We start from the raw sequence: 17794 nt of genomic DNA on the forward strand, positions 1-17794 counted from the left end.
GCACACACACACACACACACACACACACACACACACACACACACACACACACACACACACACACAGGTAAAGGCCATGCTAATCAGGAGCAGAGTTAATAGATCTATCTCTCTCGCTTCTTTGCTGGTAAAGGTTGGACACTCAACAAGCGGCCTGACATTTATGCTTCACTTATCAAACTGTAGCTATTGCAACCAACCCATTCATGCATTTATGTCTTTCGCAATCTTCATTCCAATGCACGCGCACGTGCATGCACACACACACACATGCACGCACGCACACATGTGTGCGGGCTCGCGTATGTTACGTGCACACACATTTCGAAAAGCCTGGTGTAGCTCGGCCGCAAAGAGCAGAGAATGGATTGAATCCTTTGTTTCCGAACACACACAGACATCACGCAGTCACAGACATTAAAACAAGAGTGAATGAAGTGGTGTGTGAGAATGTGTGTATTCACAGTCCTACACGGTATAAATGGAAGAGGTTGAGAAGGCTTTAGCGTCAGACTGAGTTGTCTGCTTGCCTTTCACACTGCTTGCACATAATGGGACATCTCCTATATGCTCAAAAATAACTTTTAGGGGAAACGGTGAACATTTTAAGTAACCCAACCACAGATCTATAGACGATGCCATGGCCACAACACTACACACACTGCCCTCTCCTACCTGGAGAAAAACACAACTGTACAGCGGTGCTGTTCATAGACTGTAGTCGGTTCCCAAACCTTTTTGGCCATGCACCCCCTGTTACCTCCGGACCTCTTATTTAAGATAAAACCATAGCACCACCATTAGACTTTTCATGTCGTGCACCCCCTAGAAGGCGCTCGCGCACCACAAGGGGTGCACGCACCACAGTTTGGGAACCACCACAATAACATCATGGCCACCTCAGCTCCCCAGACCCGTCATCAAGCTCAGAAACATAACAGGGCCCACGCGGACTCCAGCCTGAGCAGCCGGATGTTCTGTCGGAAAACGACGACAGGTGTTGAAGATGAGATCTTAAACCTCCACACAGCTGAGGTGGGTGCAACAGAGTTCTCACGAGGGGTAATTATTCTCAGTTCAACGTGGATGAGAGAAGCATATATAAGAGATGGAGAGAGAATCCAAACTCCAATAACCACAGGTTTTCACAAACAATGTTGTCAGGAGTGAGACGGAGCCCAGCTCAAAGAGCATGGCAGAGCAGCACACGTAAACCAGTGGTGGATAAAATACTCAACACCCAGATACTCCTGGTCAAATATTACTCAAATACAAGTGAGTATTGTTTTATAGCATAACCATTGACTGTACTACCTGTAACGTAAACAAACGTATCAATCAATCAATATTTGTACTTTAAAAGTTAGTGTGATGCACAAGTTGGTCATGCCTGGGTCATGTTGTTCCCGACGTTCACTGCCGGGCGCGACTGCACTAATAACTTTGGGGAGGGCCCGTCTAGAGTTTGAATGGACAGGTATCAGTCAAAAGGCCCGTCTAGAGTTTGAATGGACAGGTATCAGTCAAAAGGCCCGTCTAGAGTTTGAATGGACAGGTATCAGTCAAAAAGCCCGTCTAGAGTTTGAATGGACAGGTATCAGTCAAAAGGCCCGTCTAGAGTTTGAATGGACAGGTATCAGTCAAAAGGCCCGTCTAGAGTTTGAATGGACAGGTGTCAGTCAAAAGGGAGACATCGAAGAGAAAGGATGGACGGGGAAGGAACAACATATGGAATGTCAGAACAGATCAGCTCCATATATGGAGATCTATGGGTTTGAGGTTGGAGGTCAGATATGGACGGGTTTTGCAGGTTTTCAGAGTATGTGACCTATGGTCGCAATAATGATTATTTAAACTTATCTTTGGTAATTTTATTTAATGTAACACTTCATCAGAGTGTCGGAATATAGCGTGACAATAGCTGATATAAAAGCTCACAGCTTGTATCTTGATTTTATAAAACAATAATAAAAACCGTTTTGGTCATACAAGGTATTCACCTAACAGCGGCAAATGTATCTCTTTCGGCGCACTACACGCACACGCACACACACACACGCGCACACACACACACACACACACACACACACACACACACACACACACACACACACACACACACACACACACACACACACACACACACACACACACACACACACACACACACACACACACACACACACACACACACACACACACACACACACACACACACACACACACACACACACACACACACACACACACACACACGCGCGCGAGCGCACAAACCTGGTCCCAATGAGTTCTCCTGACATGGGCCAAGCTCCGCTAGACTCTGATCCTCAATGCCTCTTATTTGCACTTAGATGACTGGATTTAACGGCATGCTTCTGTATTAGGGAGCAGCCACATGTGATCCAATGTCTTTATCCTCCATTACCACACACTCAGAGAGAGAGAGAGAGAGAGAGAGAGAGATTTTTAGCAACTCATTTATTCATAAGAATGTTTACTACATTGGTTCTTTCAAACAATCAGTCACAATCTATAATACACAAAAAATATATAATTTAGAGCAACACATAATCAAGTGACTCCCAGAACAAAACACGCCTTCACAGTCCCATAATTTTGAACACATCCAAGTCGCCCATTTTTTCATAGGATTTACGTTGGAACAATACTCGTGCTTAAACTAAATTCATAAAAACTTCTAACTCCTCTGCACTTTTTCTTTCCGATAGATAGATTGCCAACTTTGCATGCCCAAAGTGGAAATGCAGCAATACTTATTTTTCCCATGCATAAAACCAAACATGAACATTTGTAAGTCTCTCGAACAGACATCAACAAAAAACTGAGTGTTCGGGAATAAATCTTGATCATTTTACTAAATATGGTCTCTCTTACTGTGCAAAACGGACAACCATACCTCAGAGAGAGAGAGAGAGAGAGAGAGAGAGAGAGAGAGAGAGGGAGAGGGAGAGAGGGGGGGTGATTGTGTTGCCTCTGAGTTTAGAGGGAGAAAGAGAGGAGAAAAAAGGCAGAAATGTCAGGGAAATGACACCCCCATTATTTCACACCACCATTTGTTCCTCCCCCCCCACCTCTCTCTCCCCCTCCATGGATGTCTCCTCATCTCCTAACCACACCCTGAGCATTGGGGTGTTGAGGACCCCAGATTTACTACCACATCTTTGTGTGATAGGAACTTTTTCTCTTTTTTTTACATGACATGAACCATCAATTCCGATGGGAACGTTAACCCAAAAATAGCTGATCTGCAAGCCATCCACGGTGCCTCTAACTGGGAGGGACAAAATAACCGATCAAGTACCGAGCCAAAAGTCAAGTTTACCTGGTAAAATGACCGAAAAGTCACAGGAACATGAATCAAACTTACAGCACACTGATGTCACAGTGCTGTCAAACAAGACTAAAGCCATCTATGAAATCAATGAAAGAAATGCTTCATCTCCCTCTCCGCTAAGGCCATTGGTCATTGGCCTGCAAAATGTTGAAGACCCCTGGTTCAAGTGTTCCTCTCTTGTGTACATCCCTTGCTCTCCACACCCCCCTCTCTCCTTGCCCCTCTCTCTCCCTCCCTCCAACATCCATCTCTCTCTCTCCCTCCCTCCCTCCCTCCCTCCATCCTCCTCCTCTCTCTCTCTCTCTCTCACAATCCTCCAGGTGTTCTGTCTGGATAAAGGATTGATGAAGCCATCAACGCTCCCCCACAAACTACCACACAATGACATTTACAAAACACCCTCCAAGCTAACACGCTTCATTCTCTCACACACACACACACACACACACACACACACACACACACACACACACACACACACACACACACACAGTCACACACACACACACACACACACACACACACACACACACACACAATACTCGTGGGGACATACACACTTTAAGCCAAGGCATAGAGAATAGCCAGGGCGACGTGTCGTGACTCGTGATCGGCTATGTTTCCGTGTGAGACACCGACAATTACAGGTAATGAAATAACAACCTGAATCTCATCCTAAATGTAAACCTATAGGTCAAGATACATCTGTTATTACCATTAAACAACCATTTATCTTGCGAGGACGAGAAGAAACGGTCCTCACAATGTCCGTATACTCAAGGGGACATTTGGTCTTCATAAGTATAGCAATACAAGTACACCCACACTGTGTGTGTGTGTGTGTGTGTGTGTGTGTGTGTGTGTGTGTGTGTGTGTGTGTGCGCGCGCGCGTTACCGTTATCTTCGTAAAGAGCTAGCTAGCTGCACGTTAGCCCTGGTGACATCATTAGGATGTTGTAATTAGAGCTCATTTGTAAGGCCAATGTAAATAAAGACCTGATAATGACTCAACCATCACTCACACACACTATACACACACACACACACACACACACACACACACACACACACAGTGTGTGTGTGTGTGTGTGTGTGTGTGTGTGTGTTGGGGGGGAGACATTAGGAAAGTAGCTCGTGTCATTAGCAAAGGGAGAACAGAGACCCAGCCAAGTCCTGTAGGCCCAAAGATATAATGTGCATGTGCATGCGTGTGCGTACGTGTGTGTGTGAGCGCATGTGTGTGTGTGTGTGTGTGTGTGTACTAGACGGTGACAGCAAGAGCTAGAAAATAAATCATGCAGAGATTGAAAAAAAAACAGGTTGCATACAGGTACAGTATCTGCGTTGTGAGCTTGTATATCTGCTATTCTCACCCAGCATAACAGGGCTGATGTGAGAAGATGCTATTCTCACCCAGCATAACAGGGCTGATGTGAGAAGATGCATTCTTGCTGAACGCGCTTCGCCCCAAGAGGTGCTTCATTCCGGGCATTACAGAGCGGTAGAGTTTTAATATGAGCCATATGCAGCTGTGACTTTGTCACCAAGGTCAGTATCAGTGTGTGGTGTCATCTCACATGTATCACCCAGCCTCCTCCCCAAGCCTCCAACTTTTAATCAATAGCTTACTTCCATTGATCGGCAGCAGCCACGGCCCTAATGGCAAATGTCAATCAATCTGCGTCCGCTCGATAAAAATGATCGCTCGTCAGTTTGTTTATTTGCATTTAATGATCTTGATTAACATTCCCAGGGATGGGGAAAGGTTGGGCACCTTTTATTGCACGCATGCGGCACACGTTCACATGCACAGACAGGCGCGCACACACACACACACACACACACACACACACACACACACACACACACAGAGCTATAACATGGAGACAGGAACAGCAACAATATTCACCCCCAGCCACTACAGGAGCAGCAGATGATGGTGGCGATGCCACTGCACTGCTCTCTCCCTTCCTCCTATTACTCCCTCACTCCTTCTCTCCCCCCCCTCCCTCCATCTCTGCACCCTCTTCAACATCTGTGACTTCCTCCTCCATGCTCTCAGTCACAGCCCCTCCTCTCTCTCACCTTCTATCTCCCCTCCCTCGTATCCTGATCGAGTGATTTCTCCACAGAGTGAGAGAGGAATGGTGGATGGGATTAACAGGTAGACAGGAGAGCTGGAGGGGAGGGGAGGGGAGGGGAGTGGGGAGGGGAGGGAAGGGAAGGGAAGGGAAGGGAAGGGAAGGGAAGGGAAGGGAAGGGAAGGGAAGGGAAGGGAAGTGTTCCGGTTCTCCCTCTAAAAAAGGTCATGTCTCTCATTTCACATTCACTCCTTATCCTCTCCTCCATTTATCCATCGCTCTGTCCAGTCTCTCTCTCAGCACCTCTGCGTGTGTGCGTGTGTGTGCGTGTGTGTGTGTGTGTGTGTGTACACTGTGTGGTGGAATAGATGGGGGTTCCCCATCCTCTGCTCACTGCACATCTGCTAGGTAATGTCAGAACACACACACACACACACACACACACACTTGAGTGGCATAGAGTAAGCTCCCCTCTCCCCTCACATCTTCCTCTCATTATCTCTCTACGTTAAGCCATCCATCCCTCCTTCCTTTTCTCCCATCCATGCACGACCCCTCCATCTCTCTCTTTCCACCCTTACTGCCTCATCTCCCCCCCCCCCCCCCACCCCCCCCCCTCTCTCTCCATGGGTTCTGTTTCTCTCCAGTGACTCTCCAATAAAAAAGGCATCAATTTTCAGCCCGGTCGCCACGGTGATCTCTTTATATGTTCCACAGACCTCATTACATGAACTGAACCCAGAAGAGAGGAGAGGAGAGGAGAGGAAAGGAGAGGAGAGGAGAGGAGAGGAGAGGAGAGGAGAGGAGAGGAGAGGAGAGGCTATGATAAATTGTCGCATTTCTGTTTTTACATTGGATGATGTTTACATATATAATGATGAATATGAAATGAGTATGAAATTATGTATTCACTAATTTACTAATCCTGGTTGTAAGGTCAAATCTTGCGTTACAAAAGAGCAATTAATTGCTACATTTAGTGGTGCCAATGTGCAAGCTGTGACAATGCTGTTGACTGTAACAATATGATGTCATTAAGTGCACATTAGGATGCCAAAATTGAACACACCAACCAGTTTTGCTGCATAACCTGCTTTCCACGCCATTTAATCCATGTTTGTGCCCTGCGTAATAAAACCCGCTATTTGTTTTATGCGTTTATTTCGCCGTCTTTTAATAATTCAAAATAAATAGCGGACCTGGTGACGAGGCCGTCGCGTTATGATAACGAATCTGGGAAATTGTTGACCCGTGCTCTGGGACTTCTGGGAAAATGAGTTCAATGCAAGTGAACGGTATAGTTTCAACTGGACTCCAGCAGCTCTCACTGCCTGTTGTTGTTCCGGGTCGCGACGCTGGCACATTTTTTCGGTTCGAGCCATGGAACTATTTTCAGGGGGATTTTCATGGATCAAAGGCGCAAATACTTTGGCGTGTGCTCCAAAGGTCATTAAACAATCCCGGCAGCCTCGGTATATTGGATATATTGATTTAAAGCCGTCAACGTGTTCATTATTAGCAGTATACTTGCTTTGGTTATATCTCAGTGCACTAAGGGTCAACCTGCTATTTTTATGTCACGATACATTGTCAGCTTGTAGGCTATTTTTGACAAACGTTTTTAGTGAGCCTGCCCAACAGAGTCTACCTGCCATGCAATGGCACACTTATTGTTATCCTCTAGACTTAATTTCTATCTTCCATTAACATTATATTTATTTAGGTAGGCCTGCATGCGTGCGTTTAATGAGGTGTTCTGTGTGGTCTCCGACAAGCCACAATGCTACTGTCCTTGACAAGGTCACACCCCACCTGTCTCACCTTTAGCCTCCATCTATAGTAGATGAAATGCATGAAAAAACCTTCACTTTAACTTTAAACACATGGAGGGGAGAGGAGAGGGGAGGGGAGGGGAGGGGAGAGGAGAGGAGAGGAGAGGAGAGGAGAGGAGAGGAGAGGAGAGGAGAGGAGAGGAGAGGAGAGGAGAGGAGAGGAGAGGAGAGGAGGGTTTGAGGTTTAAAGTCTACACTGTCTAGACAGGCAGTCAGATAGCACAGCCCCCACACGCAGGCCCTGCCCCCCCCCCCCCCCCCCACACACACACACGAGTGTAGGCTGCAGCATGCAGCTCAACGGTAACAGTGCACGGGCGGTGTAACGCACGCACGTGCATGCACACACACACACAGTGTCGCCATATGTTTAATTCAGGTGCAGGCTGCGCTCACAAAGTGGAAGTAGAGCTCTGATTGGCTGACAGAACAAGAGCAGCTAACAGGAGATCACACACACACACACACACACACACACACACACACACACACACAGTAGTGTTTTGAAGCTGCAGCTCACTCCTTGTGAACCACTGATTGGTCTGTGTGTGTGTGCACGTGTGTGTGTGTGTGTGTGTGTGTGTGTGTGTGTGTGTGTGTGTGTGTGTGTGTGTATGTGTGTATGCCTGCCTGCCTGCGTGCGTGCGCGAGCGCGCGTGCCTGCAGCGCGCCCTGGTCCCACCAGGGGGCTTAAAGTCAGCAGGAAAAAACTAGCTGATCTCTGGCAGAGCAAGAGATCTAAGGTGATCTCTGGCAGAGCAAGAGATCTAAGGTGATCTCTGGCAGAACAAGAGATCTAAGGTGATCTCTGGCAGAACAAGAGATCTAAGGTGATCTCTGGCAGAACAAGAGATCTAAGGTGATCTCTGGCAGAACAAGAGATCTAAGGTGATCTCTGGCAGAACAAGAGATCTAAGGCCATCCAGATAATTCTGAACAACAGTGAACACCCCGACCCCCCCACCCCCCACCCTGCCCCAGTGATATTGCAGTCATACAATCATTTCATGACAATAAGTGTAAAGATCACAGGCATAATGAAGAGCTCCCTCCGCCACCTTGCCACTTAACCCACATTCCTCCCCATAACACTGAGCACTTTACTGTTGAAGAGGTGCAGGATGTTCTACATGGCCTCCATAACGGTGAAGCCGGCGGCATCGATGGGGTGTCATACGAGACCCTTAAAACCACTGTGGTATATGGAAATCACAATTCACATTAATATAGCTTAAATAACTGTTTTAAGTTGTCTCTCTTCAAATGAGAGAACAAACATGTTTAGACAGGATGCATGCATGGGCAGGAGGGACTTTAGCAGCGACCCTAAAGAACTGGCCTGCTGATAGCAGCTGCGGGTTAGGACACCTATACTGTTCTTCCTGTACCTCCTTCCTGGTGACCATTACCATAAGGGAACAATTTGGGACAGTGGGGGTTTGGGAACCTTTTGCATTTTCTGTGATGTCTCTGACTTGAGTTGTATAAATGTCTATCTGAAACTTTCATTTGCCTGTTTGCAGTCGTCGACTTGATTCTCCATATTTTTGCCTGAGTATTTAAGTCTAGTAGTGTAAGTCTGTTCATGGCCTCATGGGAGAGGAAAGCAGTTCTCTTCCGTTTAGTTCATATACTTCAAAGTGGAGTTAATTTACTTCACCACGCAGTCATGTCAGATTTTAATAGAAGAGTACCGGATTCATGGAAGGGAGCTTTAATCCACCGCATCCCCAAAAAAGGAAATATCCCATGAGGATTTAACAACATGGAGAGATATCTCCCTCCTGTACCTTCCATTTATAAGGTTTTCATGAAGTGCATACTCGCCAGAGTCCTTACATGCATGGCTCGTAGATGCTAGCATCTTGTCCACCAAGCAGAAGGCCTATACATCAACAGGCAGGGTATGAACGGACATGTTTTCTGCCTTAAAACAGGGATTGATGACTTTAAACACGAGTGTTGCAAACTGTATTCAGTTTTTCTTGACTTCAGGGATGCATTCCGGGACCATTAACTCACAATGTCATGATTGGATCTTTGGAGGAAATACAACTACCCCAACTATTTATTGACATAGTGAAAGATGTTTACAAAGGCTCCTTTATCCAAGCAATCTGCCCGAAAACAACTTACTCAACCAACTTCTCTACAAATAGGCATTACAACTGCAGGGCTGCCCATGGAGTGCAGTTAATTTTATAATTCCCACTAACCAGTGGGTCTGCACCCCCCTGTCGCGGACGATATTGTATTAGCCTCTAGGGAAGAGAACACCATTAAGAACATGCTCACCGGGACAGATACTTTTTCAGAATGGTCAGACATAGAGGTTAAGAACACAACATGGGTTGGACCTGATCGACAGATGTGCACTGCCTCTGACCATGAAGCTGTCAGACTGCAGGTGGCACTCTCCAAAGTCCCAACACCTGTTTCCCAAAGTCCACATCCAACAGAAGGTATACTGTGTGAGATGAACAACAAAACTGTGAGCTTGGTGCGAAAGTGGTTTGGACTCAATTCACACAGTACCCGTGGCATTATATTTCATCCACAGTGGGAAGGAGGGTTGGAGCTGCCAAGTGCCAAATAGAATGGATCTACACCAGCATGCGGATTTCCCACCTTCTGAAAATGCTGAATAACGACGACAAGGATGTTAGGTTAGTGTGTGTGTGTGTGTGTGTGTGTGTGTGTGTGTGTGTGTGTATATTATCAGAGAAGTCCAGCAGTCAAATGATGCATCAGCTTTATGAAGACAGGGACAGATCAATTCAACTCGCCTTGTTTGGTGTCTCTCTCTCTCTCTCTCTCTCTAACTCTCTCTCTCTACCTCTCTCTCTCTACCTCTCTCTACCTCTCTCTACCTCTCTCTCTCTACCTCTGTCTACCTCTGTCAGTCTCTCTCTCTGTCTCTCTGTTGTTGTTGTTCTCATGCGTCTCACCTTCACGTGTATAATTTATTTATTATGTATAATTTATTTGGTTGACTGTCCTTCTGACTCCTTGTCTTTGGCTCTCTGTGGCGTGCTGTTCCTCTGTCACACTCATAAATATGTACTGTGTACACGCACGCACGCAGGCATGCATGCACGCAGGCAGGCACGCACACGCACACAGTACACGCTGCTTGGCACGGGGACACACCACTGATTAGCCGTTCAGCTGTTAGCATTCTGATTTACTGAATCCACAAAAACATAATGAGCTCATCTACTGCAACAATTACAAATAGTATAATTGTATGGTAGGATCTGGAAGCAGCCCAGTCAATTATGGTGTGTGTGTGTGTGTGTGTGTGTGTGTGTGTGTGTGTGTGTGTGTGTGTGTGCGGAGAGTTTTTTGTGGTTTCAACAACAGACGAGGGCAACACATGGCAGAAATCCATGGAGAGGGACAGAGAGAGAGAGCATGCACGTGTGTGTGTGTGTTGTGTGTGTGTGTGTGTGTGTGTGTGTGTGTGTGGACAGTGCGTGCCATGTGAACATGCACTCGGCCTGTCTGTTCTTGTGCCACTGTGTGCATATGTGTGCACATACGCATGTCTGTGTTTGTGTGCGCGGTGTGTGAGCGGTGTGTGAGCGGTGTGTGCGCGTGCCGGCGACAGACGGAGGTTCACCGAGGTGGCTCAATTATCTGTGACCCCCCCCTCCCCCCACATCACCCTCCTCCCCCTCACTCAAATCCCCCCGCCCCGCCCACATGCCCCCACACTCTCTGACCTCATGCAAATGACCGCCCTCTCGGTCTCTCCCGCACGACACACAGGCAGACCGTCCCGATCAGAAACCCCTTACCAGCTGTCTGTCTGTCTGTCTGTCTGTCTGTGAGTGAGTGAGTGAGTGAGTGAGTGAGTGAGTGAGAGAGAGAGAGAGAGAGAGAGAGAGAGAGAGAGAGAGAGAGATGGGGGGGAGAGAGAAAGAGGAACGGCTGGGAGGAACAGTGTTAATTTTGACAGCACATTTCTTTATTTAAATTTAGTTTTAGTCATAGTCTTTTGAGTAAAATTCCATTTAGTTTTATTAATCTGAAATGTATTTTGGTGGCCTTAATTGATTCATAATTGCAGATTTTACACTTGGTTGTACGCTGAAAATGCTGAATGATCGATCGTTCGATCGATAAAATGGTACAGTATTTCTTGAATTATGAATTGAGCACATTGGACCACAATGGAAACAAGCCACGTGGCTTTTTTTGCGTTCTCCTATACATGTTAATTTAACTATTAAGGTATGCCATGGTACTGTGCAGAGCTAAACATGTCGAGGACCCCCATCTCTTTTGTGCCAGGGACCTCCAGAAGCAGAAATTTGAATGTTTGCTTTAAAAAAAAAAAAAAAAGCACAAAGGATAGAACCACTCGGAGAACCAATGAGCTAGCGGTACAAAGGGTAGAACCACTCTGAGAACCAATGAGCTAGCGGTACAAAGGATAGAACCACTCTGAGAACCAATGAGCTAGCGGTACAAAGGATAGAACCACTCTGAGAACCAATGAGCTAGCGGTACAAAGGATAGAACCACTCTGAGAACCAATGAGCTAGCGGTACAAAGGATAGAACCACTCGGAGAACCAATGAGCTAGCGGTACAAAGGATAGAACCACTCGGAGAACCAATGAGCTAGCGGTACAAAGGATAGAACCACTCTGAGAACCAATGAGCTAGCAGTACAAAGGATAGAACTGAATAGATTAGAATAGACCCACAGCTGGGAATACACAGTTGTGTTGCAGGGGTGAGGGATTTCGCGTGCGTATGTGTATGTGTGTTGTGTGCATGTGCGCGCATGTGCGTGCGTGCGCTGTCACGGGGTCATACCAGAATGTCTAGTTTCAATTCCAGCGTGTGAATTGAAAAAGGCTTTTTAAGGCGGCGTGGGGTTCTGAACGGGCGAGAGACATCAGGCCACAGGGTCTAAACACTGCAGTCACTTTAAAACGTATGCCTTGTTGCAGGAAAGAAAGAAACAAATTGCTTTACACACACACACACACACACACACACACACACACGTGTGTGGAATGGGTCCAAAAGTCACTCCTCCACCATATAGGGAGGGGGAGCGAGTCTCTTGTCGGCTCTGACCATATGGCGATCGCCCCCAAACAAATGCTGAGAATGGGCGTCATATAAATCATATCACGTCACAATATCCAAAACAGCCGATGGACTGATATGCCCATGTTATGGAGGTCTCAGTATCTGTCAGTAGATGTCTGTCAGTCTGATGTCATCAGTTTGCCCAAATATGGGCCCTTTTGTGCCCACAGGCGGACTGATTTTGCACATTGAAATGTCGTCAGAGCTCTGGTGTGTGTGTTTGTTGTCCGATGCTGGTACATATGTCATGTTGGCAGGAAGAATTGTGGGCAATGGAAGGATTCCAGTAGTCTGATAACACACTAATAAGCGTGTGCGTGAGTGCGGCCGTGCACACACACACACACACAGACAGACACAGACACACACACACACACACACACACACCTCTCTCTTGTCCCTGAGCCATGCAGTTACGTGAACTTTAGAGACAGATTGTCTTCAGTAGAAAGAACAGGTCTAGACGTCTGTCTGCATTCATGTCTGTCTCTTAAGAGACAACCTTGATCTACAGAACCTTTTCCACTTCAGAGACCTTTAAATAAATAAAGCACATGTGCGCGCGTGTGCGTGCGTGCATGCGTGCGTGCGTGAGAGAGCACGTGCATATTAATGACTCCAACTAACTATACCAGCCCAATTAGGAAGTTTTAAAATTTCAATAACTTCTTCACCCAGACAAGACAACATACATTACTCAGATGACAGACTCAGAAGCACACGCACGCACGCAAACGCAAACGCAAACACAAACACAAACACACGATAAATTAAATCAATAAAGCCTGTCAATTTTTTCAAAGCCCCCTGCCCCCTCCCCGTGATCTAATTAATGTTGAAAAATAATTAGCTTGTATTTCCTCTTTTTATAGGAAACTGAACTGGATAAGAAGGACAGGAGAGGAGAGGAGAGGAGAGGAGAGGAGAGGAGAGGAGAGGAGAGGAGAGGAGAGGAGAGGAGAGGAGAGGAGACAGATGGACGGACGGACAGAGAGATTGAAAGGGAAAAAAGAGGGAACAGGAGAGGAAGAGAAGAGAGGGAGGGATAGAAAGAGAGTTGAGAACTTAAACCAAATGCGTTGTTGACTGGAGTCCCTCAGGGCTCTATACTAGTGTATTTTCAGTTACTGTTATTGTGGGGAGGGCTTGAGCAGATGGACAAGCTCACGCGTTGTGAGCTTGTCCATCTGCTATGTTCAGCTAAAGCTTTCCCCGCGATACAGACGATGGGGTTTAGGTGGTGGTTACATATAAGCTTGCAATGCGCTGCGGCGTCGTGAGCTTGCAGATCTGATAACCGCCGCGTCCCTCCTCTCGGGAGCAATCCTTATGCTTTCTTTGCTTTCCTAAAAGGAAGAAGTAGTCCGTGCTGGAGAACTGTTGATCTAATAAACACAAATGATTCAACAAAACAAACGTGTTGTATTACTGTAATATGTATCAACTGTCCGTAGTAACAACAAGCGTAATATATATATGACTTCCTCTGTTTGAGAGCGACCGCTTCCCTCTCCACCAGAACTGGAAGTGAACACACAAGCAAAACAATCCCATAATACACATCGCCAACCAGTTAAAGGAACAATCTCCCTGTATATACCATAAGGTTACCACAGGCTTTCCACAAAATATTATACAGATTCTGGGGTCGCGTTGCAACCCATCGTGAGCTTGCGGATGGGCTATACTAGTGTTGGCCAAGAGATTTGGTGTAGACAGATGGAAACGGTGCAAAGTACAACAAGAGATTTGGTGTAGACAGATGGAAACGGTGCAAAGTACAACAAGAGATTTGGTGTAGACAGATGGAAACGGTGCAAAGTACAACAAGAGATTTGGTGTAGACAGATGGAAACGGTGCAAAGTACAACAAGATATTTGGTGTAGACAGATGAAAATGGTACAAGTACAACAAGAGATTTGGTGTAGACAGATGGAAACGGTGCAAAGTACAACAAGAGATTTGGTGTAGACAGATGGAAACGGTGCAAAGTACAACAAGAGATTTGGTGTAGACAGATGGAAACGGTGCAAAGTACAACAAGAGATTTGGTGTAGACAGATGGAAACGGTGCAAAGTACAACAAGAGATTTGGTGTAGACAGATGGAAACGGTGCAAAGTACAACAAGAGATTTGGTGTAGACAGATGAAAATGGTACAAGTACAACAAGAGATTTGGTGTAGACAGATGAAAATGGTACAAGTACAACAAGAGATTTGGTGTAGACAGATGAAAATGGTACAAGTACAACAAGTCTACTAAGTCTAGAGGCTTTAAGTGGTCAGGATGAACGGAGGTTATTAGGATTACTGGCCAAGACAAAAGACAAGACTCACAATCTCTCTTCTCTGTTTTTATCACTCTGACACCTCTCTCTCTTTATCAGTGCAGTCACTGCAGTGCCAGGCTCTCTCTCTCTCTCTCTCTCTCTCTCTCTCTCTCTGAATGTAAGATAAAAGTGTGGAAGAGAACAACATAATGGGAGGGTGGGAGAGAGAGAGAGGGGGGAGGGGCTATCTGCAGTTCAGAGCCCTGCGGACGGCTTAGGAGTCCCTGATTTGACAATTAATCAATTATTTGATAGAAATCATTAATCAATGGCTCTGTAGAAGTGAAGGGAAGAGGAGTAATCCTCTGGGAGAAGAAGAGAGGATGAGGGACAGAGAGAGAGAGAGGATGAGGGACAGAGAGAGAGAGGATGAGGGACAGAGAGAGAGAGGATGAGGGACAGAGAGAGGGAGAGAGAGAGAGAGAGAGAGAGAGAGAGAGAGAGAGAGATCAGACTCTTCCGTGTCATCGGCAGTTCTTAATTTGCTAAATTGGTAAAACTGATTGCTTTCTGTGCCTGTGCCATTAATAATGTACGGAAGTTTTTCCCCACCGTTTTAATTTATAGATACAGGGCAGGCCGCACAGGCCGAGAGAGAGAGAGAGAGAGAGAGAGAGAGAGAGATGCTTCAAGTGTCATACAACACACACACACACACACACACACACACACACACTTGTGCATTCATCAGAATAAGTTGCATTGTCCTCTCTTTTTAGTTAGTCACGGTTTGGTTCTTTGTCTTATGGTAGTTAGTCAACATTGACACACTGCAGGCTACTGTCAACTACCTGGAGGATCCCAATACCTTTCTATTTGGTGAATTAATGCTCTACTTGATCACACAAAGGCCTCAAACGCAGCAGATTCACAAGCTCCAAACCCCAAAAGTAACAGTTTTGAACATTTTTAACCGACAGACTAGATCCTCTTGAGGCCTCAGACACACCACCCGAAGCAAACAACCCATCAGAAATCCTTTGCACAAATGCACGCACACGCACACGCACACACACACACACACACACACACACACACCTTCCCCGTCTGTCAACATCGCCAAGGTCACAGCCTCGACCTTCGGCGTGGACGTCAGTCTCCATCCATCAGTGCCAACTTAACAGACAAGCTGACCAATGGGAGGGCTCGGAGACCCCCCCCCCCTCCCGTTAGCAGGGCGGCAGTGGTATAGGACAAAGCCCCGCCCACCACCACCAACGCTAAAATATGCGCGGGCGCTCGCCGAGCGAATCAACAAAACTGGAGAGCAAATGATGAGGTCTTCAACGAGACTTAATTTACTGAGAATGGACTGATAATGATGGAGTATAGGCAAGAGAGAGAGAGAGAGAGAGAGAGAGAGAGAGAGAGATGTGTTCTGTTAACCACTTAAATCCCAACATCCATATTGTGGGGAAGACTTTCCACACAATAACATAACATACACTAACATAGAGCCCTGAGGGACTACAGTACGCTCCGCCGTAATGGGGTATTAAGTGGTTAAAGGAGTTTAGTTCACACAGAGGTTGACTTATTGTGTGTGTGTGTGTGTGTGTGTGTGTGTGTGTGTGTGTGTGTGTGTGTGCGTCAGACAGACTGACCTGTGAGAGACCCAGGTAAATGGAGACGGTCTCAGAGATGTACAGGAAGCGTCCCTCTTTGTTTAGTGCAAATACGAATGCGTCCAGAGACTGTAGGGACACACAGAGACACACACACACACACACACACACACACACACACACACACACACACAGACGCACACACGGTTAATCATCAGCGGAGAACACTTTTTACTTTTTTTAAATAGACAAAACAACTTTTGTAGACGTTTTACCCACTTAACCTGTCTGGTTTAGCATTGCATGTGTTTAACTTGGCTTTTACTGTGTCTGATATGTCAACTTCTCCACCGTCAGGCTGCTGAGCCAGCCTGACGGCGTGCCGTGGGTTCGACTCCCGATCCCGACGGCCTTTTCCGCGTGTCTTCCCCCATCTCTCTCCCCATTTCCTGTCAGTCTACTTACAACCTATCAATAAAGGCAGAAAAAGCCAAAAAGAAAGAAACCAGTGCTCATAGTTTCAGAGACACGACGCATCCTACTTTGACTGGAGCTCTATGGGGGTCGTGCGCAAAAATCTTGGTGCTAGGGTAAATGGTACATTTAGCGCCTTTATCCAAGGCGCTTTACATAGATTGTGCATTATATTGACCCACACATTCATACACCGATGGCGGCGGAAACCATGCAAGGCTCCAACCAGCACATCAGGAGCAATTAGGGGTTCAGTGTCTTGCTCAAGGACACTTCGACATCGACTCTGGGGGAGCCCGGTTTCGAACTGGCAATCTTGCGGTTACCATCCGGCCACTCTACCCCTGAGCCGCCACCACCCACACTAGGGGTGACAGAGCAACCGGGACAATGTTAAGTTGATTTTCGGCTAAACCGTTTATTTGGTGTAAAACTTTAGGTACAAACGTATTCGTACATAGCAGACAATGCACCTAGAGGGGGGGTACGAATATGTTAAACATCAATGGCGGGACACTTATAGGTGTGTAACTTTGATAGTGTACAAATGGAAATAACTTTCTCTACACTATCGGGGGTCCGGGGCCCTAATTCCTACCAAAGTGTGGCGGTCCCTGAAATCAAATAATTTGAGAGCCATTGCTGTAGTATTTGTCAAGACTCAAAACTACATTATTTCTAAATGAAGCAGAAAATTACGTTAGTTACTATCTCTTTGTGTCAGAGGAGATCACTCAAAAGCAGAGGATACATATACATCATACCTGTACATCATGGAACAATGGCTTACGGCATGGTGATGCAAGCAAAGGTTATAAAAAAACAAAACAAAGACTGCACTCCATGAACAGGCAAACCGTCCACAATAATGCACAGTCCAGTGTTGAGGTCAGTCAAAAAGAAACTGGCTCAGAAACATTGACGCTCACTATCACAGACATTAGGACCAGAACACAGGAAGTGAGCTGCTTAAATACACAGAGTGGCAATCTGGTCTGATTGGTTGGAGGGGGAATGAGAGGAGTCAACTGGATTGGCAGGGAGCTGC

General features: G+C 46.3%; 1 protein-coding gene across 1 annotated transcript in view; it reads right to left on the bottom strand.

The window, feature by feature from the left end:
- Window positions 1-17794, bottom strand: part of npas3 (neuronal PAS domain protein 3) — a gene marked incomplete at its 5' end in the record, with an annotated part of 340921 nt that overhangs the window by 94843 nt on the left and 228284 nt on the right. The window contains one exon of the mRNA XM_080784290.1: window positions 16312-16401. Within this exon, the coding sequence (XP_080640416.1) occupies window positions 16312-16401 (90 nt within the window). The remainder of the gene's footprint in view (window positions 1-16311; window positions 16402-17794) is intronic.

This window comes from Protomyctophum bolini (genome assembly GCF_963924005.1).
Source record: "Protomyctophum bolini genome assembly, chromosome: 15".
NCBI lineage: Eukaryota > Metazoa > Chordata > Actinopteri > Myctophiformes > Myctophidae > Protomyctophum > Protomyctophum bolini.